This window comes from Olea europaea, chromosome 20, assembly GCF_002742605.1.
Source record: "Olea europaea var. sylvestris chromosome 20, O_europaea_v1, whole genome shotgun sequence".
Lineage (NCBI taxonomy): Eukaryota > Viridiplantae > Streptophyta > Magnoliopsida > Lamiales > Oleaceae > Olea > Olea europaea.
The window spans coordinates 185,973-211,200 of NC_036256.1; the positions used below are offsets into that span (position 1 = coordinate 185,973).

Genomic DNA, 25,228 nt, shown 5'->3' on the forward strand with positions numbered 1-25,228 from the left:
GTTAATTCGCTAACAATTAAAGAGGATCAGACGATTGTGTAAGGGACGAAACCTCTTGAGACAAAATCCCAAAAAGGGGTGTTCTTTTTATTGGCGATGAACTTTACAATTGGAAACGGAAAACAACGTGCCTCCAAGGGGCGCAAGCACACGAGTTACAAAAAAGGAAATGTTTAAGTCTAAAAGCTAAAGGAATGAAAATTACATATTATCTGTTCGAGAGTTTTGGATTCGGTGCTTGCTTCTAAGTTCTTTCTCCCTTTTATACTTCATAGGCGATCCCTTTGTGATTAACTGCTCTAAAAAACTGCTTGATCGCCCAATAACTACCCACTTTCTTTGTAATGGCCACTTTGTCATGCAACTGTCTTTTAACTGCTGCCATTATCTTGCATCGTTCAACCGCTTTCGATTGAACCCCTTGAGTCGTGGAACGTGATGAAATTACTTTAGCAACTACCTCAATAACTGCATCATAATGCGTTATGTTTGTTGATACCTTGGGCGACTTGAAGATTTGGCGAGACTTTGGACGACCGTATGCCACTCTATTCGTTCAGACTCTGAGCGACTTGCAAACTTGGGCGATGGCGTTACCGCACTATTAGGCCCCTTATTTGGGCATTCACCTTGATTCGTTCAATTGGATTTCGTTCTTTGGGCTATCTGATTTGGGGACCCTCCAATTGGACTTTATTCTCTGGGCTGTTCGATTTGGGCTGAATTTTTATGTGTCAACAGAAACTAAAAGAGAATCTCCATGGATTATTTCTGCTTAATATTTTGCTTTGTTTGAAAACTTTCTTCTAGATTTAAGTTGATGTATGTATTTATGCAAGGTTTTATATACCTTTATTTGTAATGATATCAACCTTTAACTAAGTTAATGATGCAAGAGCTTACCTACTATTTTGGCTTAGTATTTTACTGGCATTTAATACATAAAGGCAGAATCATCCCATAATCTCCCAAGTAATTAAAAGTCTGCCAATATTTGCTGTGACAGAAATCGAACACCCAATTTACAATGTTCAAAAGAAGTCCATTTCATTGATACCACTAATCAAAAGGCATGCATCCAATTTACAAAGTTCATTTCCATGTACAGCCATCAATGAACTAATTATACCACTACAAAATATATTAGAGGACATCCAATAAACAATCTAACAAAAGCACGAGGATTCCATTGACAAAAAGGCCACCATGGAGATGTCACTCCATTAACAAAAAGGCCACCATGGCTATTTCAATCTCAGCAATGTGTTGCAACTCATCGACCAAAAGTAGCGGCTGGTCCATATTCTAATATCCTTGAAGGCGATTCCCTTGCAACCGTAGGCGTAGGCATGAATTGCATTTGATTTTCTTCCCTCCGGCCTTGGCTCAATGTTCCCTTTCCTCTTGTGGCAACCAATTTACCCTGCCAAACCGAACTATAATTATTAATATCGGCCAAACACAATTATTAAATGACACGATGAAATGCAACTAGTTCTTGTCTTACTTGTTCATTTACCAATACATTGCAATTGTTTTCAACTGGTTGTATTTCAGCATCTATCCAATCCTACGATAAGATAGAAATTAACAATATGACATTAGTCATAATGAATCTCAGACTTAAATGCAAAAACAAAATGGTACACTTACATCAATTGGAGTATTTGCACTGGAATGATATCGCTTATTATATCCCTTCAATCCGCATTGCGAGCACGTCATCGTCACAGCCCCCTTCTTCTTCACATATGCTTTTCCTTTCATGCACACAACCATTTCTTCTGCCTGCTTTCGCCTCTTTTTTTGTTTTTTCCCCTACGGGACACGGTCCAATTGGGGGGGGGGGGAAATTGTAGGAGCATATACTTCAGGCCACAATAATCTTCCATTAATTGGGTTCACAATATTATTGTAGCATCCCATGTATGTCTCAATACTATAACAGTTGTCAACGAAATCTTCGGGTTGATTCCTGCACTCGCGTATCACGGCAATGGCGTGCATACACGGTATACCTGTGATATCCCATTTCCTACACGCACATGTTCGTTCCTGAAGATCAATGACAAATGTCCCATAACTACATTCTACTTGCCACCTCGGCCCCCCAGAGAAGTGCAAAATACATTCTCTTGACATATCATTTGTCTAATCCAACTTTTTCTGAATCTTTGGACACAAACGACCTTGGCATCCTACCATCTTATCTCACCTTTTCTGTATCCTTGTCATGAAAGTCATATGCACTGATGTAAGCATATTCAGTATCAACTTTTCTCTATCCTCTAACAATGTCTTATTGAACACTTCGCATTCATTGTTAAGTACCATGTCGCTCTTCGAATGCACCGAAAAATGTGACTGACTCCACTCCCGAAGGTACCTTTGTATCAACCAATCATATGCAGCAGTACTCACATCATGAAGTTTTTGCATCCACATTTTAAATTCGGGGACGGTTGTGGACTTTGCCGCGCGCCAAAGATAATCCTTAAGAATTTTGCTCTTGAATCCTGCATTGAAGAAGTTTGTGTACAGGTGTCGTACACAAAATCGATGTTCTGCTTCCGGGTACAATTCATCACATACGATCTGAAGCCCCTTTTGCTTATCAGTCATTAGTGTCCACCCGCGTCCGTTTTCCATTTGAATATCCTTGGCTAGATACTTCATGAACCATCTCCACGCTTCCGTATTCTCCTTTTCGACAACGGCATATGCCACTGGGTAAATACAATTACTAGCATCCTGTCCAACTGCTGTTAACATAATACCACCAAAACAACCCCGCAAATGGCACCCATCAACACCAATCACTTTCCTACAACCATCCCTAAACCCAGCTTTGCAGGCATTAAAGCATATATACATTCCCTTGAATACTTGCTCATTAAGTGTGATGAATATAGAAGATCCTGGGTTTGTTCTATGAACTTCCGCTGCGTATCTCCTTAATAGGCCAAATTGCTCCTGGAGGGTACCAAATAGGACCTCCTTCGCATATTGCCTCATCCTACAAGCAACATTTCTACTTATTTCCCTCTTCAAATCATTCCTCACAGTCGCTAAAATGGACTTTGTCTTCCAATCAGGATCTGCTTTAAATTGTTCAATATATCGATGAGTCAGGAAAATGTAGTTGCAATGTCTATTGTATTGACTCCGTGTGCATGTGTGTTCGGGGGTGTAAGACTTCACTTGCACCGTCTCAGTCTTGTTCAACTTCGAAGCCCAAATCCTCCAAGAGCACCCTGATTTGCAAACTCCTTGAGCTCTTTTCCTATCATTACACCTCAACTTCACATTATATCCGTTCAGAGCACCATAACTTCTCACCGCGCATCTAAACTCTTGCATTGATCGAAATAGTTGTCCGACCTCTAACTTTGGATTTCTCATATCCGTCTCAACAAAGAATTCAGGGAAGCGATAACCAACCTCTTCATCCAATGAACATTCCAAATTTAGCTCTTCAGAGGATGGATACTCCAAGTCATCAAATGTGTTAACCTCATCCATCTCCCCTCGAAGCACTACTTCTTCACCTTGTCCCACTGTGTTAATATCTATACCAATTTCAATACCGTCTATCACATTAAGATTGTACAGCATATCGTCTTCCTCAAAGGCCATATCAATATCGGATTGAGAGAAATCAGAATCTTCCGCACCACTTGTAAAAATTCGCGCAAAAAATAAAAAAAAATTAAATTAAACTAAATATCTTTCTTCCACCTGCAATGTGATCATTAAGCCAGCTGCTATTTGTGTGGTAATGAAATGAAGTCTTAGTTAGCGTGTTCAATCTAAACGACACTCTCATTAAGTCGAAATAGCGTATTAAACACAAGTTGGATGACATGATGCTAAAATTGAAAAACGGTACTTACTTTCACTTTGATCTCCCTCCATGCGTGCAAGTGAAACGGCTTCAGGCCTCGCTGGGCTACGAAGAGGAAGAAGAACAATTGCCTGCAGGGGGAAGAAAACGTTGGAGGGCTCGAGTTAGGGCAGGGGTTGGGGATTTTGAAGTTTTTTGAGTGAAGGATCGTGTTTTTCAGCCTGAAATCGCGTCCATGTTGGCCGAGTTTGAAGTCGTCGATTGCCACTTCAATTGCCGTGAAGCCACGTCGGACGATTCCAAACGGCTGGGACGCCGGGTGATGGACGGGGGGTGGGTTTGGGAGTTTGGTGACCCTCCAGCCGCAATAGTGAGTTCAGTGACCACAATGTTACAAAGAGAGAAGTTTGGTGACTGTCCAAACTTTTTACTCAGATGTAGCTGGAGGGGGAGAATTGATATGTGCAGAACAATTGTTGACTTTCGGCCACAATTGTTTACTTATTGAAAAAGACTCCACCATACAAGTAAAAAATTTGAATTTTAGTTCTCTTATATCTCACCCGCAAAATGCACAGGAAGGAAGTAATCACATATTTGAATTTGGCCATCAATTAAACTAACAATTTTTGTTGAAATTGTTTTATGCAAGTGGCAAAAGTTTTCAATAAGAAAGTGTTTGGTGGATATTAAAATTAGATTTTTTAATAGACTGTGATGTGACAGAAGTTTATGATTGCAAAGTTGTGGAAAGTTACGAAAAATATGGTTAATATTGATTGTTTGACTTTAATTTAAATTTTATCCAAACCAAACTGACTCTTAATCAGGTATGTATTGCTGAGAAGAAATACATCTATAAAGGCGCTCTTTGTTCAAATTGGAATTGGCCAAAACCCTAATAAAAACGTCCAATTTCCTCGTTTCATTTGCTAATTCAGTCGATTATTATTATTGCTATCAATTTATCATTCATTTGAAAAGAGGATAGATAAATCTATGGCGCACCTTCCTATTATCCAATTTGAAGAGAAAATCGTAGAAACAGTGGAAAATAACCCAGTGGTAGTAATAATTGGAGAGACTGGTTCAGGAAAAAGTACTCAGCTTTCTCAAATTCTTCACCGAAGAGGTTTCACAAAGTCCGGAACAATAGCCGTCACTCAGCCCCGCCGTGTCGCTGCGGTTTCAGTCTCTAGGTAATTTTCACTTCCATTGAAATCTTAATTTAAAGGCTTTATGGCTGAATGTACTTTGGTATTCAGGAAGATGAAATTTTACTTCTTTCTGGCTTCATGAATATTTAGTTGATATGGAGATGCTTGTCGACGGAAGTTTAGTTCGGTCGGCTTGAAGATAACGAGCTTTTAGTTAAGCATTGTTATCAAGGTTAAAGGAGAGGTCTTGACTGATCTGTAACTGAATATCTGGTGCCCAAAGCTGTGGGGACACTGCTGTTATGATAATTTATTAGTAAATAAGTTCGCTTTCTCGGTACAAAAACAAGTTATGATTAGAGTGAAAACGGTTAAGGTTTATTGGCGATATAATATAGAACGCGTGAGATTTGCTTGTATATTAGAGCTCCCTGCAGTGACCATTATCAAGAATTGCATTTGGGAACCTTTCTCGTTCTGCATTTTTGAGCTATAGGTTGTTAAGACTATTGAACCTCTCTCCCTAATATCCAAATCCCACCCCCAACCCCATACCCACCAAACCACCACCCATTCACCACCGACCTTGGACGATGCCGGCGACGGAAATATCGCGTCACCCGGCAAACCCTTGGGGACCAGCCTCAAGCCAAGCCCTAGGTGGTAACCCTAGCACGCCGCTCAAACAGTCAATCGGACCGGAGACAAGACAACTTGGGATGGCATAGGGGCTATGGGAGACAGCAAAACTGGTGGAAGAAACACTATTATGGACAGTGAAGTGAATCAGACTGTAGCCCTAACTCAGATTCGGCCGGTTCCAACCCCTTTCCAGGCAAACGCGCCTGACCGACGGGCTGTGGAGGCGATTCCGATCACGTAGGTAGGGCGGCGAGATGCACATGCCGTCGGAACGGCGCGTCTGCCGGCGTGTGCACGCGTCGCTACCGAAAAACCTGGAAATTCTCCAGAATGCTCCCAGACCACCCACGATGCCTATTCCATCGTCAAATGTGCCATTTGTACACAATCGGGGGAGAAAGTTAATGGATGGAGACGGCATGGTATTCAACTATCGTTTTTGAGTGGAGGCGAAGGAGTTTGCAGTTATGTTAACAATCTCGGTGATGTTAGGATGATTGAGTGGGGCTTGAAGTTATCTAATGCAATATGCATGGGAAGATTCGGCGCACTTTAGATGGTGAATATAGTGGACAAGTTGGGGGTAACTAGTAGGTTGGAGGACTTCGTCTCGAAGTTCAATGAGTCATCAAGAGCTTTCTTGGCACAATGTTGTGCGAACAGTTGTGGAAGGTACTTGACGATAGCACAGTATGGTGATAGGCGTCGGAAGGGAGTTGTGATGGTGCAGGAAGGCACGAATGGAGAAGGATGGGCATCGATCTTGCGGGTGTTACAGGCAGTAGTTGATTCATTTGTTGCTAGAGATAAGGCTAAACGTCGAACAGTGAATGATCGAAATCGACAAGGGATGAGCTATGCCAAAGTAACGGCGACCACACAAGCCCCGCAGATCGGTGATCGAAGGGTGCTAAGGAGAGAGGAGAAGGTTGCTACCGTGAGTGAAGATAAAGGTAATTGTATGATGCCCAAGTCCAAGGCAGCATACGCAGAAGGTTCAATTGATGGTTTAGTGAATACCGTCGAAATAAGGGCTTATGTCCAGTCATTGAAAGGTGAGTTGGATGAACTACTTCGGCTCGTAGGATGTGGATTTGTAACGGGTCCCAAGATGCTTTGTCACAAGTGTGGTTTGGCCGTGGATGAAGAACTCTTGACACCTAAGAGGCCATCGGCAAAAGCAGGCCTTACTAAAGATATGGAGAATAACAACTCCGGATCTGAAGTAGATGAGGAGGCGAGACCTTGGTCTAACGGAGGGAAGCTGAAGATGGTGAATTTGGAGTCGGAGACACATGGAATGATGGACACGACATCGTCGGCTGATGGACCATTACCAGTTGAGCAAGAGACGGGACATGTTTTGGCAGAGGGATTAGTCTGTACAGTACTGAAAGAACACAAGGCTGCAGGTTCGAGATCCATGGTAGGGAACACATATAACAGAAGGCATTTTAAGCCCCTAAAAGAAAAGGAAATAGAGACCGACAAAGCTCTGGTGTTGTGGGTGGATGATGCTAAGCAAGGAGGCACAGATATGGATATCGAGCTAGTGGAGGAAGGAGAGGGATATTCATGTGATCCCTCGGAGTTTCGCCTAGCAGAGGACACAATGAAAGCAAATGCGATCGACGATGAACCCCCACCTTCGAATTGGGTCCTTCAAAAAATTCCGGATTTTAGTAAGATGGTTTGTGTGTCATACGATGGATATGAAAGTAGATTTCTGCTAGGGATGGGCGCGGGTCGGTTCGGCTCGGTTTTCTTTAGAACCGAACCGAACTAAAATTTTCGAGTATTTAGTAAATGAAACCGTCGGGTCCAAATATAATTATGGAACTGTTCAGGTTCAGTTCTGTATTATAATTAAATTTTTTAACATTTATAACAATATTATATAAATACAACTAATGATATATTTAATGGTTTTGGAATGTCATAGACTAGTAGACTTCCTTGTTCAAATGATCGCTACGGTCAAAGTTTCGGTTGGCAGAGGTCGCAATTTCGATCGGAGGTCACAGCATCGGCCGATGATTGTATAGGTTTTTAAATGTCAGCGAGACTGCGAGAGTGAGTGCGGGAGTCGAGACAACGTTATGCACTTTAGTGTAGGTGTTTAGAGTTATTTAATGGATTGGATCTTGTTGGGCTAAGAAATGAAACAATAAAATGGATAATGGGGAAAAAAATTAAAAAATTAGAAATGAAACAAGTTATTGGGCCAAAAATTTGGATTTAGAAATTGTTAATTTGTTTAAAAAAATTAAAATTAAAATAATTTGATTTACTCAATATAAAAAAAATAGAAATATTCGGTTCTTATTCAATTTTTGGGTTCTTGATCTAGAATCGAGAACCGAACCGTACCCGTCGGTTCTCAATTCAGATACCCGTTCGGGTATTTAATTTGACAAGAACTATCAGGTTCGGGTCAATTCGGTTCGGGTTCGGTTCGGTTCGGTTCGGGAGATTTGCCCAGCCTTAATTTCTGCAATTATTTGAGGAATTGGAAGGTAGTAGGGGACAGAGTATGAATATACAAGGGGCTAAAGTAAGAAGAAAGGGAGATCGTGAACTTAAGCGGCTTGAGTGGTTAGTAAATTACGATGCCAAGGGTGTTGAGTCAAAGAAAGGATTACTTAGGAGGGATGACAGAGCGTCTAAATGATCCAAAAAATAATCAGTTGGAATGTGAAGGGGCTTAATGAAGTGGGAAAAAGGTTAGGTATACGAAATTTGTTAGGGGGATAGACGGCAAACCTTGTTTGCTTACAAGAAACGAAGTAGGAGTTCATCTTGAGGGTGGTTGTTAGGAGTTTAGGGGGGGACAACATGTCGGGTATCAATATATGGGGTCATCAGGGGCTTTTGGAGGTGTGTTAGTCATGTGAGACACTAGAGTTCTTGAAATGGAGGAGGTCAGTGAAGGACTATTCTCTTTATCGCTTTCGTTCAAAAATACAGGGGATGGATTCCGTTGGATGTTTACAGGAGTTTACGGTCTTAATGTTGATGAGAGTAGAAGTGGATTGTGGGATGAGTTGGCCGGGAAGATGGCTTTGTGGAACATTCCAACGTGCATTGGAGGTGATTTTAATGTGGTTCGGTTTCCTAAGAGAGGTCTAGTGGCGGGAGATTAACAGGGACAATGAAGGATTTATCAGATTTTATAAGGGAAAATATGTTGATTGACATGCCTTTGATTGGAGGAGACTTCACATGGTCATCTAATCGGGATCAACTTGTGTTATCTCGAATAGATTGCTTCTTGATTAGTGGGGAGTGGGAGGCCAAATATCCAGAGGTCACCCAAAGGAGATTGGGGATGATGTATTCTGAACATTTCCCTATTTTGTTATCGAGGGATGTGAGGTGTAGTGGAAGAAGGCCTTTTAGATTTTAGAAGATGTAGCTTAAACTAGATGACTTTAAGGATCGAGTTAGGGATTGGTGGACATCTTATGAATTCATTGGGTCTCCCAGTTATGTTTTGGATCAAAAATTAAAAGCATTGAAGAGGGATCTCAAGAGGTGGAATGTGGAGGTGGTGGGTGATGTTTATTGGCGTAAAAATCAATGTACCCTAGAAATTGAAGAACTGGATAGGCGCGAGGAGGGTCTAGGATTGGATGGGGAGGATAGGGAGAGACGTGGAGTACTAAGGGGAGAGTTGGAGAGACTGGTGGAGATGGAGGAGTTTGCCAGGCGCCAAAAATCTAGGATTACATGGTTGAAATAGGGGGACAAATGCACCAAATTCTTTCATAAAGTTGCTAATTCTAACAGGCGCAACAACTCTATCACCCTATTGGAGGTTGATGGGATTACTTATGAGGATGCGCAGGATATTGGGAATCAGATGGTGAGATTCTATCAAAATCTCTATCGGGAAGAGTTTGACTAGAGACCAAAGGTGGATGGACTATACTTTTCATCTATCACGGAGGAGGATGCCAGCCAGTTAGAGAGACCATTTGTAGAAGATGAAATCAAGGATGTGGTTTTCAGTATGAATGAAGATAAGGCACCAGAACCGGATGGCTTCTCGTTCGCATTTTATAAGGCTTGTTGGGAGATGGTGGGACCGGACATTATAGATGTTATCACTCACCAGAACCGGATGGCTTCTCGTTCGCATTTTATAAGGCTTGTTGGGAGATGGTGGGACCGGACATTATAGATGTTATCACTTATTTTTTTGAGTATAGCAGGTTCCTTTGAAGTTCTAATGCTACATTTATTGTTCTGATTCCAAAGAAATCTGGAGCAGTTGACATTAAGGATTTTCGCCCTAATAGTTTAGTTAGTGGGATGTACAAGATTGTCGCGAAGATCCTGGCGAATAGATTGAAGGAGGTGCTGGGGAAAGTGGTAACTAAGACTCGGAATGCTTTTGTTAAAGAAAGACAGATTTTGGATTCTGTGCTTATAGCGAATGAATGCGTCGACTCTCGATTGCGTCTGGGGGTGCCAGGATTGTTATGTAAACTTGATATTCAGAAGGCTTATGATCACGTAAACTGGGGGGTTCCTTCTGTACATGCTTGAGCGATGTGGCTTTGGGGAAAAGTGGTGCAAGTGGATTCAATTTTGCATCTCCACCGTTTCATTCTCCGTTTTGGTCAATGGCAACCCGAAGGGTCATTTTCGAAGTAGTAGAGGTTTGAGGCAAGGGGATCCCCTGTCTTCGTTGCTGTTTGTGATTGTTATGGAGGCAATTGGTAAGATGCTTGAGAGAGCTGCGGAAGAAGGATTGTTAAGGGGCTTTACGGTTGGACATTTACAGGTTTCCCATTTGCTATTTGCAGGTGATACACTGATCCTCTGCGATGTAGATAATGAGTAGTTTAGGAACTTGCGCCGTCTACTTTTATGTTTTGGAGCGGTGTCGGGATTGAAGATTAATTTAGGGAAATCCGAGGTCATTTTAGTGGGAGAGGTTGCTAACGTGGATGAGTTGGCTAGAGGTGGGCGCGGGTCGGTTCGGTTCGGTTCTAAAGAGAACCAAACTGAACCATAATTTTCAGGTACCTAGTAAATGGAACCGTCGGGTCCAAATATAATTATGGAACCGTTCGGGTTCAGTTCCCTTTGGTTCGGTTCGATTTTGTTCAGTTCCGTACTATAATTAAATTTTTTTAACATTTATAACTACTCTATATAAATACAACTAATGACACATTCAACCTTTTTCAAATGATCGCTACGGTCAAAGCTTTGGTCGGCAGAGGTCACAGCGTCGTCTGACGATCGTATAAGTTTTTGAATGGGGGGCCTTGGGGTGAGGAGCCTTGTTCTATTTAATAAGGCTTTATTGGCCAAGTGGTTGTGGCGATTTGGAGTGGAGAGGGAGAGTCTTTGGAGACAAATCATAGGATCGAAGTTTGGTGTGATGGAGGAGGGTTGCTCGATCGAGGGTCGTGAATCTTATGGGGTGAGTTTGTGGAAGTATATCCGATGAGGATGGAATGACTTTCGAGAGAAATTGACTTATGTGACGAGGAATGACAATAGTATCAAATTTTGGGATGATTGTTGGTATGGAGATCATCCGCTAAAGGCACAGTTTCCTTCTTTGCATCGGATTGCCTTGGAGCCTACTGCTATGTTGAATGATGTCCTAGTCATACATAATGGAAATTGTAGCTGGAATATTGTCTTTGAGAGGGGTTTGCAGGATTGGGAATTGAATGATTATGCACTGTTTTTGACCTCCTTACATGAGGTGCATATTCAAGTAGGAGAAGATGATAGGAGCAATGGAAGCTGGCACCGGATGATATTTTCATAGTTTGCACTTATTTTAGATCCATATTGGGATCGACGGAGAGTTCATTTTCTTGGAAGATGGTGTGGCAATGTAAACTGCCACCGCGGGTGGCTTTCTTGTTATGGACGTTGTGAGGGGGCAAACATTAATGGTGGATAATCTTCGTAGAAAAGGTTTTTACGTTACCGAATGGTGTTATATGTGTAAGAGAGATGGAGAAACAAATGACCATTTATTCTTCCATTGTGAAGGTGTCCGGTGGTTGTGGAACACTATTCTAGCTTCCTAATATATGGATTGGGTGATGCCTAAGCGTATGGAGGGTGTGTTGCGGGCATGGAGGAGAAAGTTTCGAGATAAGGATAGTAGGCTTGCGTGGAACCTTATTCCGGGATGCATTGTATGGTGTGTATAGAAAGAAAGGAATAGCCGTTGTTTCGAAGACCAAGCAATAACAACTGAGCAAATTAGAGAATGATTCTATATAACTTTGTATACTTGGTTTAAGGCTGCAGCCACAAATTATGTAGAAAGGCTACCAAACTTTATGTCGTTTCTTTCATGTTTAAATTGATAATACACCCCCATGTATTATCTATTAATAAAATTACTTAATTACTTATAAAAAAAAAAAAAAAATTTATTTTATCATATGAGCACGAACTCTGTGACGCAAACTCACATATGCGAGAAACAAGACAATCAGATATATGCAATTACATGAGTGGTATTTCTGCATTCTTTACAGCATTATGTATTGTCTATAATGGTCTTGGTGTAATGAGTTTATGTGCGTGCATAGATAGCTTGACATTTGTGAGATTTTATGCCCTTGGACCAAATTTCTTGGGAATTTTCTCTTTAAAGAAGTATGTATGTTTCTGATCCTTTTTCCTTTGTTGTAATGGATAGGCGTGTTGCGCAGGAGCTTGGTGTTAGGCTCGGGGAGGAAGTTGGTTATGCCATACGATTTGAAGACAGAACCTCAGAGAAGACACTTATTAAGTAACGTTTTTCTCAAATACTAAAAGTTGGAAGTGATAATTTATAGTTTACATTCTTTTACTTGTGATAATGGATAGGTCGTTGGCTGTGCAGATACCTCACTGATGGAGTTCTCCTTCGTGAAAGTCTTTCTAACCCGGAGCTGAATCAATATTCAGTCATCATATTGGATGAAGCTCATGAGAGGAGCTTAAACACGTAATAGCAATTTCTCGTTGATTTTTATTATTCCAGCCCTTCACTGATTTGGTAGTGTAATAATTTTTTTTTGGATATTTTTGAATCTCCATTTCCTTTGTGGATGCGCAAGGATATTAAATTATTTTTGCCTTTGTAAACTTTTGTTTCAGGTGAGTAATGTTCTTTTGCAGATTTTTGTGTCGTGCACATTTCTTGTGGTTTTTCAGTTTCTGGTCTTGCTTATTCATTTCATTACTTCGTATATATGACATTTAATTTATAGAAGTATCTTTGCTCAGGGATATATTGCTGGGACTCATGAAACGGTTGATTAAATTACGTGCCTCCAATTTAAAGGTTTTGATAACTTCAGCTACTCTTGATGGCGAAAAAGTGTCAAGGTTCTTTTCTAATTGCCCAATCCTCAATATTCCAGGGAAGTTATTCCCTGTGGAAATATTACATAGCTCAGAAAGGCCCAAAAGTTATATTGAAGCTGCTTTAAAGACGGCCATTGGTATGTTTGGACCCTGCCCTTAATGTTATGTTATTTGCATGTTTAGAATTCCAACTCATTTTTTGTTAAAATGAGGTTTAGATGGCTTATTTTGCGTCTATGCACATATTCTTCTAGTGCTAGAATGATTTCTTAATTTAGGTTGTCCTTACATTTCTGTATCGGCAGATATACATGCTCGAGAACCAGAAGGCGATGTACTAATTTTTATGACAGGACAGGTATGTGTCTCTTAGTCAATCCTACTACTATCAACATAATTCATGTAATGGTACAAGTTGAGTATGCCTTTGTTGCAGGATGATATAGAGAAAATGATATCAAAATTGGAAGAGAGAATCCAAAACCTTGAGGAAGGATCTTGTCTGGATGCTATAATCCTTCCTCTTCATGGATCTTTGCCCCCTGAAATGCAGGCTAGTCTTGCATTACTTCAAATGTGGTTTCTATTTGTTCTTTATTCGTACAGAAAAGAGCATTTTGATTTTTTAATGCTATTTAGATGTTAATTGTTTTGCGTAATCCCTGATACTTTTCAAATGCCTTTTGTGCCATACAAGCCCATTGTATTCTTATCTTAATTCCTCTGCAAGAAACATCACCTGATCGGATGTATACTATTTTTCATTTCTAATTTATGTGAAATCACTTTCTTGGTAGCAATAGCACTTGCATATTTCATTTGCATGTTATATGTGGTATGCATTCATAGCTTTGGGGTGCTGTGCTTTTGCATTGGGTATGATGAGTTATAGATGATAATTAAGGTTTGTTTGAAGATTATGTCATCTTATTAGAAGTGCAATTGGTTATTATCAGAGGTGTCCATATCCTCCTTGATATCACCTTTTGTGTTGTAAATCTTATCTGACTTCATCGTTGATAGAGATCTTACTTGTTAGTTTTAGATGCTAATACTACTTTTTAGTTGCAAACACGTGTAAATGAGTTGTACACCATTTTTGAATAAACCAAAAGGCTTTTTGTGTTTGTTTCATACTTCAAACTTTTACTCCTGAATCACCAGAAATGAGTGATGGTTTGCCTTCTTCTTTCTTATTTTCTGCTTGATTTATTCCCTCTCTCTATCTTTTATGAAATATCCATTATGTCTGTTGCATATTTTATTCTTTGTTTGTATAGGTTTCATTTTAGATTTACGTTTCTCTGAACTGAATGCACTAGTCCATTGCAGCAGATGTTCACAACTTGTATTCATTTTGTCAGCTTTATTCTGTCTATTTAGCTTCACATTTTGGTAATTGTGCAGGTCCGTGTTTTTAGTCCTCCACCTCCCAACTGTCGGCGATTTATCGTTTCTACAAACATTGCCGAGACTTCTTTGACTGTTGATGGTGTGGTGTAAGAGATTCGATGCTCACAGAAATATCATTTCAATAAGTCATTTACATTTTGATTCTTTTTGGATTTAGTTATCTATCATTTTATCTGACTCATAAGTGTGTCATTATTGAAACATGACTCCCATTCCAAAGTCAAAAATAAGAATAAATTTTTTGCTTGAATAACCATTTCAGTATATTTTGATACGGTTTGACTGCAACTGGCAGGTATGTAATTGATTCTGGTTATGTGAAGCAACGGCAATACAACCCATCAACTGGCATGTACTCCCTTGACGTAGTTCAAATTAGCAAGTATGATTTTTGTCCTGTTTGTATATTCATTGAGAAAACTTTCCGTGTTGCTTGTATTTGTATCTATATTTGGATTTTTTGTATACTCAAGTTGATGATGTTAATCGCATCGTAATTAATGTGTACGATGGTTGCTCTGTAAATTGCCTTCTTGAGTCTGGCTGGATACCAGGAAGGCGCATTGCATATTCTATATTTAAGAGCATAGTTCGTGTTATTCCATGGTAGATTTATCTTATTTTATTTTTTTATTATTTTATAAATTGACTTGGAATCCTGTCCTAGCGTCCTAGTTTTAAGTTAATCATCAAGATTCTTAGCTATGTTTGGCTCATTTATAAAACATTCAAGCCACTTTTTATCCACAAATTTCAAGGGACCCATAAGTACTTGATAGGACTCTTGAACCCAAAGAAATATTGAACACGCAATAACAAAGAAAGAACTCAATGGTTTATTCCAAAAAACTGAAAGATAACAAATCCAGGGCTATTGGAAAGGCCCTGTCTCTCCCCCTTAACAGAATTTCAGTATGAAAACGTGCATGCCTTTCCCTCTCCCAACTCTCATATTTATTTACACTCCCTACTACCATACTATGACATTTTTGCCTCCTATCTAACTAACTTCTACTGACTTGGCCAACTCCTTATTTCTTCTAGAATAGGTGAACAGGATTGGGGGTCTATCATTACTCACCGCTCCGAAATCCAGCTTGTCCTCAAGTGGAAGCTAGGAAATTGTTGTCTGACTGTCTCGAACGGCTCCCATGTTGCCTCATAATCTGGTAGACTCTTCCATTTGATTAAGATTTCAGGCCCCCCAGCTTTGTTGGAAGAATTAGGGCGAACTCCAAGAACAGATTCTGGTTCCAGAATGAATTCTCATTCTGCCGAAAGTTGGGATGGAAGAGAAGAAACAGGTTGCAGGTCACCTTTGGCCTTGCGAAGCTGATAAACATGAAAAACCGGATGGATGGATGCAGTTGGTGGAAGCTTCAGTTTGTATGTGACCTGGCCGACTTTTGATTCCACTTCAAAAGGTCCATAGTACCTCGGGGACAATTTCTTAAAAGGACGCCTCGCCACAGACTGTTGGCGGTCAGGACGGAGCTTGAGATAAACTAAGTCCCCTGTAGCAAACTGAATGTCCCGACGATGTCCATCTGTCGACTCCTTCATTTTTAACTGAGCTCTGGAAAGCTGTACCTTAAGCTCCTTCAATACCTCATCCCGATCAATCAACAGCTTTTCGACGGCTGAGCTAGCTGTCAAACCCTTTTCAAAGGTCAGGATCTTGGGCGGCTCACGGCCATACACAATCTGAAAAGGGGTGTGTTTGGTTGCTGTATGGAAGGAAGTATTGTACCAGAACTCAGCCCAATGTAAGTATTGGCTCCATCCTCGCGGTCGACTGGAAGCAAAACACTGCAAATAGGTTTCCAAACTCCCGTTAACGACCTCCGTTTGCCCATCGGTTTGGGGATGGTAGGCAGTACTATGTTTGAGAACAGTTCCCTAGGCCTTGAACAGAGCAGTCTAAAAGATACTCATGAAAATCTGGTCTATATTGGAAACGATAGAATGAGGTATGCCATGTAACCGAACTACCTCTCGTATAAACACCTCTGCGACTAAGGGGGCGGTAAAGGGGTGCTTCAGCCCGATAAATGCCTGTATTTACTTAGGCGATCCACGACAACCAAAATCGTATCTATACCCCCCGAGCGCGGTAGCCCTTCAATAAAGTCCATTGAGATATCGTGCCAAACCAACTCAGGTATCGGCAGGGGTTGCAAAAGACCAGCCGGGGACAGCGCAAGGTACTTATTTTTCTGACATACTTTGCATTCCGCGATATAATCTTTCACCCTCTTCTTCATCCCCTGCCAAAAGACTTCTCTAGCCACACGCTTGTATGTCTTGAGAAACCTCGAATGTCCTCCAACCTTAGTATCATGGCACTCCTGTAACACAAGTGTCACCAAAGGCGAACGGCTGGGTAATACTAATTTCCTGCGGTAACACAAGATGCCATCTATTAACTCATATCCCTCTTTCACAGGAACTCCCCCTTGTAGGTCTTGCACTAGCTTTCCCAGCTTGACATCTGCAGCCACCTCCTTTTTGATCTCCTCAAGCTGAAGAACTGTAGGAGTAGTTAAGGCCAAGTAAAGCAATGTTGGTTGAATCCTGGAGAGTGCGTCGATTGCTTTGTTCTCCAACCCTGGGCCGTATTGGATGTCAAAATTGTAACCCATCAGCTTGGTAAGCCACTTCTGATGATCCTCACTCACCAATCTTTGCTCCAATAAGAACTTCAAGCTTCGCTGATCAGTCCGAACCACAAAATGTCTGCCCATCAAGTAGTGACGCCACTTCTGAATGGCGAATACAACAGCCATTAGCTCTCTTTCATACACGGACTTCTGCTTGGCACTCTGTGGTAGAACCTTGCTGAAGAAGGCAATGGGGGTGATTATCCTGCATCAGCACTGCCCTTAGGCCCTGATCGGAAGCATCAGTTTCAACGACAAACTGCTTTGAGAAATTGGGTAGCACCAGTACGGGCACCCTGGCATGGCTACTTTGAGGTCCTGAAATGCAGCCGCGGCAACCTCATTCCAACGGAACCCATCCTTCTTGAGCAACTCTGTTAAGGGCCAGGCGATCTTAGCATAACCTGACACAAAACGCCGGTAATACCCGGTGAACCCCATAAATCCCCGAAGGTCCTTTAAGTTGCGCGGGCTAGGCCAGTTAACCATGGCCTCAATTTTTGTCTGATCTACCGTCACCCCTTTATCAGAAATCACATGGCCCAGGTACTCCACTTTCGCTTGCCCAAACAAACACATCTTATTATTAGCGGACAGCTTATGCTCGCGCGAAACCTCAAGTACCATACGCAGATGTTGGAGGTGCTCCCCAAGTGATTGATTGTAGACCGAAATATCATCAAAAAACATAAGGACAAACTTTCTCAAGTAAGGTCTGAATACCTCATTCATGAAGTGTTGGAAGGTGGCCGGGGCATTTGATAGCCCAAATGGCATGACCAAGAATTCATAGTGACCCTCATGGGTGCGAAAAGCAGTTTTTGGGACATCTTCCGGTCTAACTCGAATTTGGCGGTAGCCCGACTTCAAATCCAGATTTGAGAATACCCGAGACCCCTATAATTCATCTAGCAGCTCGTCAATCATCGGTATCGAAAAAGGGTCAGGTACGGTTACCTTGTTGAGTGCCCAATAATCTACACAAAATCTCCAACTACCATCCTTCTTCTTTACCAACAACACCGGGCTTGAAAATGGACTTAGGCTAGGTTGGATAACCCCTGCAGCCAGCATGTCCTTAACAAGCCTCTCAATTTCGTTCTTCTGAGCATACGGTTATCGATACGGCCTAACGTTCACAGGGGTTGCCCCTTGTGGCAGGTTGATTGAATGGTCATGACCCCTCGAGGGTGGGAGCTCGTTGGGCCATTCAAAAACACTCAAGTAATCCTGCAACAATTAACCAATTGAGCTATGGACTTCAGTCATGATTTTCTTTGTTTCGACTCCCAAACTACCCAATTCCAGCAAGATGCCCTTCTCCCCCTCCTTAAATGACTTATCGAGTGACTTCAGGGACACCTGTGTTTTTTCCAAACTAGGGTCGTCCTGTAGCACGATCGCCTCCTAGCCAATTTTGAAACGCATAGTTAGTGTTCCCCAATTCACATGCATCCTTCCTAAGGTCTCCAACCATTTCATCCCCAAAATCACGTCGGTACATCCTAACTTAAGAGGCAAGAAATCTTCAACCACATCAATAGTCGACAAGGAGACAACCACGCCCTTGCAAATGCCTCTTCCCTTCACAGTCAACCCGATACCCATAAGAACCCCATAGCTGGCGGAGTCCATGATCTTCAGACCCGAACCCTCAACAAGCTCTCTTGAAATAAATTTGTGGGTAGCCCCGCAATCGATAAGAACTACCACTGATTTCCCATGGATCACACCTCGCAGCTTCATAGTCTTCGGAGCAGTCAGTCCCACCACAGACTTGATGGACAACTCCATTGTATCCTCTAGCGGCTGCTCCTTTCCTTCCTCAGCCGCCTCCACTACTTCCTCCAATTTATACTCCTGCACTAAAAGCACCTGCAGCTCTTTGTTCTTACACTTGTGACCCGGAAAAAACCTCTCATCACAGTGATAGCACAGCCCCTTGTCCTTCCTCGACTGCAACTCAACGTCGGTTAAGCACTTATAGGAAGGTGTCGCTTAGACCGATGTCGTCGGTTGCTGCATCGCGACGGTAGAAGCCCTAGGAACGTTCGTCTGACTTTGCTGGCTGAATTGTGGACTCAGTGCCGTCCCTTTTGAGTATAACCCAGTGTAATCTGGGCCATTTTTAGTTGTGGTGCTCGTAGAAAAAAATCTAGACCGAACTGGGCCTCCCAAACTTGGGCTCGTTTGAGAGACTCATTACTGTCCTCCGCCCTTTGGGCCAGCTCCATAAGTTGGCCCAATCCTTGTGGCCTAATCAACCTTACTTCTGCTCTGATAGTTGGGTGCAGACCATTTATGAAATTACCTTCTAACACCGCCTCTGGAATCCTCGTCAATGGAGCTGCTCTCGATTCAAACCACCGGCGGTAATCCCTCACCGTCCCTTCCTGTTTAAGTGCCAAAAATTTCTCCAACACACTTCCCTCTTGCATTGGCGAGGCTGTCGTCCGTTCTCCCATTGATACCGTGCGAGCGCCTCGCCCTCGAAACAGACCGCGGCGGCTTCAATCTTTTCCTAGTTTGTGAGTTGATTAATGTTGGAATACCTTTCCGCTCGAAAGACCCAGGCATTCGGCGCTTCTCCCGTAAAAATTGGCATATCCAATCGGCGGTCCCGAGTATCCCACCTCCCTCCTTCATCCCTAGTAAATTGTTCCCTATTACCCCCTCTCAGCTCTTGGGTTTTGTTTGGCACCTCAGAGCTAATTGTTGGCTCCATTGTACTATATGAAGTACTTTTTTCCTTTCTGTCCTTTTCTTGTTCGCCCCACTTCGACATCACCAAATCAAACTTCTCCATCAGCCCAGCCATGTCCCTCTACATCTCGGATTTCATTGATCTCATTTCTTCCTGCCAACCCTCAAACCTCAACTCTAGCTGCTCCACTTGATCGGTGATTGTCATGATTCCCAGAATTGTTGCTCTGATACCAAAATGATAGGACTCCTGAACCCAAAGAAATATTGAACACGTGATAACAAAGAAAGAACTCAATGGTTTATTCCAAACAACTAAAAGATAACAAATCCAGGGCTATTGGAGAGGCCCTGTCTCTCCCCCTTAACAGAATTTCAGTATGAAAACATGCATGCCTTTCCCTCTCTCAACTCTTATATTTATTTACACTCCCTCCTACCATGCTATGACATTTTTGCCCCCATCTAACTAACTTCTACTGACTTGGCCAACTCCTTATTTCTTCTAGAATAGGTGAATTGGGGGTCTATCAGTGCTACTCATCGATCACTCATTTTCGCTTATTTATAATTGAAACCATTTACAAACAAGCTTTTAGTGGATAGCAGATGTTGAGATTCATGTCGATCTAATCCCTGTTTGCATTTAGCAATGGACTAGTCTTGGAGGAGCAGTAAGGCTGCTCCATTGTGACCAGTTTGCAATTCTTCCTGATGCCTGTTTTTAGTCATCCCAACTTGGAAGGTGCTAGAAAAAGAATGAAACAAGACCCCAGCACCATGAAAATAGAACGCATGAATGGTTTGGGTGTAAGTGGAAAAACCATCCTTCCTCTCCCCATCCAATACAACTCAGAGTCAGAGGAAATGGCATCTCCTTCATCCAGGTGAACGATGTGAATTCATTCCCCTTCTCCTACTCCATCCCTGCCAAAACATACCAACTCAAGACAGAAGGACTTGCCACCCTTAATCAGGAAGGACATTATTATACGTTGATAAGCTACTTTGTCACACCTATATGACAAGTTTGTTTCTATAAAAGTATGACCACTGATTGATAAACTCTCTTTGTCGTTTTGCATGCTACTTACATTAACTGTTCTTAAAAGGATCTCTTAATTATTTCAGGGTACAGGCAAATCAGCGATCAGGACGAGCTGGAAGAACACGTCCTGGGAGGTGTTACCGTTTGTACCCTTCTATGGTTTACGAGGATGATTTCTTGGATGCTACGATCCCTGAAATACAGAGATCTTCTCTTGCTGGAACTGTCCTCTACTTAAAATCATTGGACCTCCCAGACATCAATATTCTCAAATTTGATTTTCTCGACCCTCCTTCCTGTAAGGAAGCATTTCGTTTTCTGCCTTCTATTCAATGTTCCTATATTCCTTTTAGGATTATAGTCTCTATATTGAATCGGAAGCCTGAATTGCCTTCTCTACAGCCGAGTCATTAGAAGATGCTTTGAAGCAGTTGTATCTCATTGACGCTATAAATGTTGATGGTTCAGTTACAAGTCTTGGACGAATCATGGCTGGTAATAGATTATCTTCTGAATCGTAACAGTAGAGTCTGTGTCCTTTCCGTCAATAAGGAATCTTGAAAGTAGAAATACAAAAAAGGAAGATATTAAGTCAACTTCCACATGCATTCACAAACACACTTTCAGTATAGCGTCAACAGAAACAGAAATGACCTGGGAAGGGGATTATTCCTTCCTTGGAGTTTAATTAAGAAGATGAGAGTGTTCTACCTTCTGCAGAACTTCCACTGGAACCTTCGCTTTCTAGGACCTTATTAGAGGCAAACGAGTGTGGCTGCTTATCTCAAGCTTTGACAGTTGCTGCTATGTTGTCTGCAGAAACTACAGTGCTTTCAGGTCGAAGGTAGACTTTAAGCATTTTCGTTTATTTTTCTTGTGGTATGTATATATCTGTGTAGTAATAAGTATAGCATTCGTATCTCTTATTTCATTTATGTCATAGTTCAACCAACCAACAAGTGTATCCAGGGTGTGCAGTATAGAGTATGCAGCACATTCTGTGTTCAAAAAGGAAGAAATGCAGTGTCTAATGTGATCATTTTTACTTAAAAAGTCTTATGTTAAATCAGAAAAATTTACAATACCTATTTCAGATTGAGTCAAATCATTATCTGGAAAATTTCATCTGGGATATTTCACAATGTTGATTGAGTTTCAATTTTGTTCGTTGACTCCTATTTATAGTTGGTGCTATCGAGTAATTATCATTGACTTGTGAATACCACATCTATTATTCCCGTAAAATAGAACCTTTAGTGTTTGTGAACTTTATAACCTGTGGCAGATTATCAGGGTCCAAGATTACTTATTAACTCATTTTGAATCTCCACTCCACTGGGCTTTTGTTGCTTCAAAATTGTTGACCATTTAAGTAAATTAATGATCCTTTGTAAGTCCACTACTTTTTCATGAAGATCATGATAGCCTCTTTTTGTCTTGTAGCAAGAGCACCGAAAAGAAGAGGAAGAACCCTCCGTCAGACCTTCCTGATGGTTCTGGCTGGGGCGACCACATCCAATTGCTGCAAATCTTTGAGATCTGGCATCAAACTGACTACAATATAGATTGGTGCAAAGATAACAATTTGCAGGTATATTTCAAAGTTACATAATTAGGATATTTTCGATAGCAGCCAACCACAGAGTACTTTTTTGAGACTAGTTTTTGTTAAAAGTGATAAAGTTATGTTTTTATGAATGGTCCCAAAGTGAACATGCATAATAATTGATAAAGATTTGTACACGTAAAAGGAAGAAATTAACGATTCTTAGACCCTCTTTGTACAGATTTTGTAAAACTCCCTAAATTCATTTTCAATCACACGTTCTCCTAATAAAATAATTTTGCCCGCGGATCCATTACTTTTCCTATTTTTTAACCTCACATTCTTCAAAAAAATCATTTTTCAAAAAATCTATTCTCAAATATTCTATATCAAATGTGCCCTTAGATTCTCATATTATATGTGGTTGTCATGCAATGATGTTGAGAAATTGTATTCTTTGTTGAATTTGCTGATTGTAGGTGCGGGGGATGATGTTTGTCAAAGATGTCAGGAAACAATTGTCTCAAATAATGCAGAAGATTGCTAAAGGTTAGTATTTCATATGAATATTGTTGAGCAGTTCTTTTTTAAATTTTCCATCCCAAAGGTTTTCACTGTTTTCTACCAACTTCAATTTCACATTTTAGGTTATTTAAACTTTTACCTTTCTTACTTGGCTGCAAGCACACCCCACCTCACGTGAATAAATTCTCTCTCACATTTTTACTGTCCTGGTTAATCCTCTATCCTAATATGAGCCATGTGTTAGGATCCCTGGATGTCAAGACAAGTAAGAGACGAAAAGAAGGTCAAGATTATAGGGCTTTGAGAAAAGCTCTTTGTTCGGGGTATGCAAATCAGCTTGCAGAGCGAATGATTCGCCATAATGGCTACCGAACTCTAGGTTTCAAGTCACAAGTAGTTCAGGTAGATAATTATCAATAATTGAATTTCTTCTACTTTTACCTTGCTACTGGTTTGTTTGTTTACTTTCATTTCAGTATTATAGAGGCCGGAACGCTAAAATTAAATTACTTTTTCTTCCAATATACTCACATGATGAATGCATTTTAGGTCCATCCGTCGTCAGTATTGAAAACAGACGAAGAGGGAATGCTCCCAAATTATGTTGTATATCATGAACTTATTGCTACTACACGGCCATATATGCGCAATGTGTGCGCGGTTGAGATGGCATGGGTCACGCCAATCCTAACAAAGCTTGATAATTTGAATGTCAGTAAACTCAGGTAAGAACAATTGTCTCAGAAATTGATGACCATAGTTGATGATTTTCCTCATTTTTGGTTTGTTCTTTTCTCGTGTTCTATTGTTTTACATGTGAAGCAGTGGTGGAACCAGCAAGTCTCATGAACAGACACAAGTAGAAAACTCACACTTGCCAAATGAAGATTCATTTACCACTCAACCTCCTGATGATCACAACGAGAGGATACTAGCTGCTCGGGAGCGTTATCTTTCTCGTAAAGCCAAGAAATAGAACTATTAGTCAAATTGGTTGTTCCTTTGATGCTCTCTCGTTCCACAAAAAGACACTGTTCAGAATTCCTTCACAATGACGGGAATGGGCAAGTTGTTACAGGTGATAACGAGGCCCGTGTTTGCAGCATTTGAAAAGCCTGGAAGTCAAGTACCACTACCCAATAGCTTAGGACCGCACATGCATGAAGACTGCAAATTACAGGCTTGCATCACATCAAACTGCTTTATTACTGCGACCATACAATTAACATAGTACGTTGTTAATATTAAGAACCTAATTGCCTTTAGATCGAGCAGATGGTCGGAAAAAGATTTATAGTTTAGTTTGTTCTTGTTTCTACCCGCAACTCTTCTCTTGGTTGCATTTTACTAGCAGGCTCGTGTAGTGGAGTTAAAAAAGACGAGAATTGAGAATTGACTCAACGAGGTGGTGGAAGCTAAGAAAGCATGTATCATAAAGTGGCGGAGTGGAGGGTGTAAGTCATTATGCACACCAACAATGTACTGGTAGAATTATCCTTCATTTTATCATTTAATTGGAGCGGTATATGATATTTGGTATAGATTCGTGAAATGTCAATTTTATTAAGAATTATAATGAGCAATTCAAGCATCTGTATGTTAGTAATTTTATATATTTAATCAATGTGAGTTCAATCCTTTAACAACATAATAGAGAAAGGTAGGAATGGGAATGATGCGAGATGAGCCGGCTTTGTTCGTGTGCACAAATTGGTCTCGGCTTGGCCTTTGTTTGCGGTTTCATAGGCTTATTCGAGTCCACGAGTCGGTTAGTTTAAAAAATTATTAAATCAAATCCAAAGACAAGCAAAAAAAAAAAAGGTTAATCCATGGCTTGTTTTTCAATACAAGTCCAAGTCGGAGTCGGAGCAACTCATGACGGAAACAAAATGAGTCGAAGAGAGAGGGAGCAATAAAAAATGAGAAAGTTGAGGTCATTATAATAATGTTAAATCTAATTGTGGTCCACTGAGTTTTTGGTTGTTCCTTTTGTGAAATTATCGGTCATTCTCAGATGCCAAAAACCATGTGATAAACGCGTCCTCAATGAAAAAGTGGGAGTTTTCATATTCTCTTCTCTGGCCACACATTCTTCATCCCTGGGAAATAAAGATAATAAATGCTTACCACATTTTTATACCCTTTTTAAGTTGACTACAACCATCACAATCACAATCACAATCACATTAAATTAAACTATATTGTAAAATAATTTTAGGTCATTAATCATGTAAATTAGAGCTATTTCTGCTTCCTACGTAAACGTAGTAAAAATGACAATAATATACTTTTCTTCTCCAAAGCAATCTTCGTCTTCTTTAATGTCCAATGTTTAACAATAAACTGATCAAG

At 40.9% G+C, this 25,228-nt stretch overlaps 1 protein-coding gene across 3 annotated transcripts; it reads left to right on the forward strand.

Annotated features, from left to right (window-relative positions):
- Positions 1-4,689: 4,689 nt before the first annotated feature.
- Positions 4,690-24,456, forward strand: LOC111369298 (probable pre-mRNA-splicing factor ATP-dependent RNA helicase DEAH4). Of its 3 annotated transcripts, none has more exons than XM_022990756.1 (16): positions 4,690-5,043; positions 12,329-12,421; positions 12,515-12,619; positions 12,901-13,118; positions 13,287-13,339; positions 13,418-13,534; positions 14,389-14,480; positions 14,690-14,776; positions 20,889-21,103; positions 21,208-21,300; positions 21,526-21,649; positions 22,249-22,396; positions 22,831-22,900; positions 23,121-23,278; positions 23,426-23,601; positions 23,699-24,456. In XM_022990756.1, exons 1-16 carry the CDS (start codon positions 4,844-4,846, stop codon positions 23,850-23,852), a joined length of 2,103 nt encoding a protein of 700 aa, XP_022846524.1. In that variant the 5' UTR covers positions 4,690-4,843; the 3' UTR covers positions 23,853-24,456. The 3 variants fall into 3 exon arrangements, with proteins under 3 accessions (XP_022846524.1, XP_022846525.1, XP_022846526.1); XM_022990757.1 differs by having other exon boundaries at positions 23,702-24,456; XM_022990758.1 differs by having other exon boundaries at positions 4,912-5,043; positions 12,499-12,619; positions 23,699-24,147.
- The last annotated feature ends 772 nt before the right edge of the window (positions 24,457-25,228 follow it).

Coding starts and splice junctions, on each gene's coding strand:
- LOC111369298 (XM_022990756.1), top strand. CDS start 4,844: ATGGCGCACCTTCCTATTATCCAATTTGAAGAGAAAATCGTAGAAACA. Junction 13,119..13,286: donor TGCTTTAAAGACGGCCATTG/GTATGTTTGGAC, acceptor CTGTATCGGCAG/ATATACATGCTCGAGAACCA. Junction 22,397..22,830: donor GCAAAGATAACAATTTGCAG/GTATATTTCAAA, acceptor TGCTGATTGTAG/GTGCGGGGGATGATGTTTGT.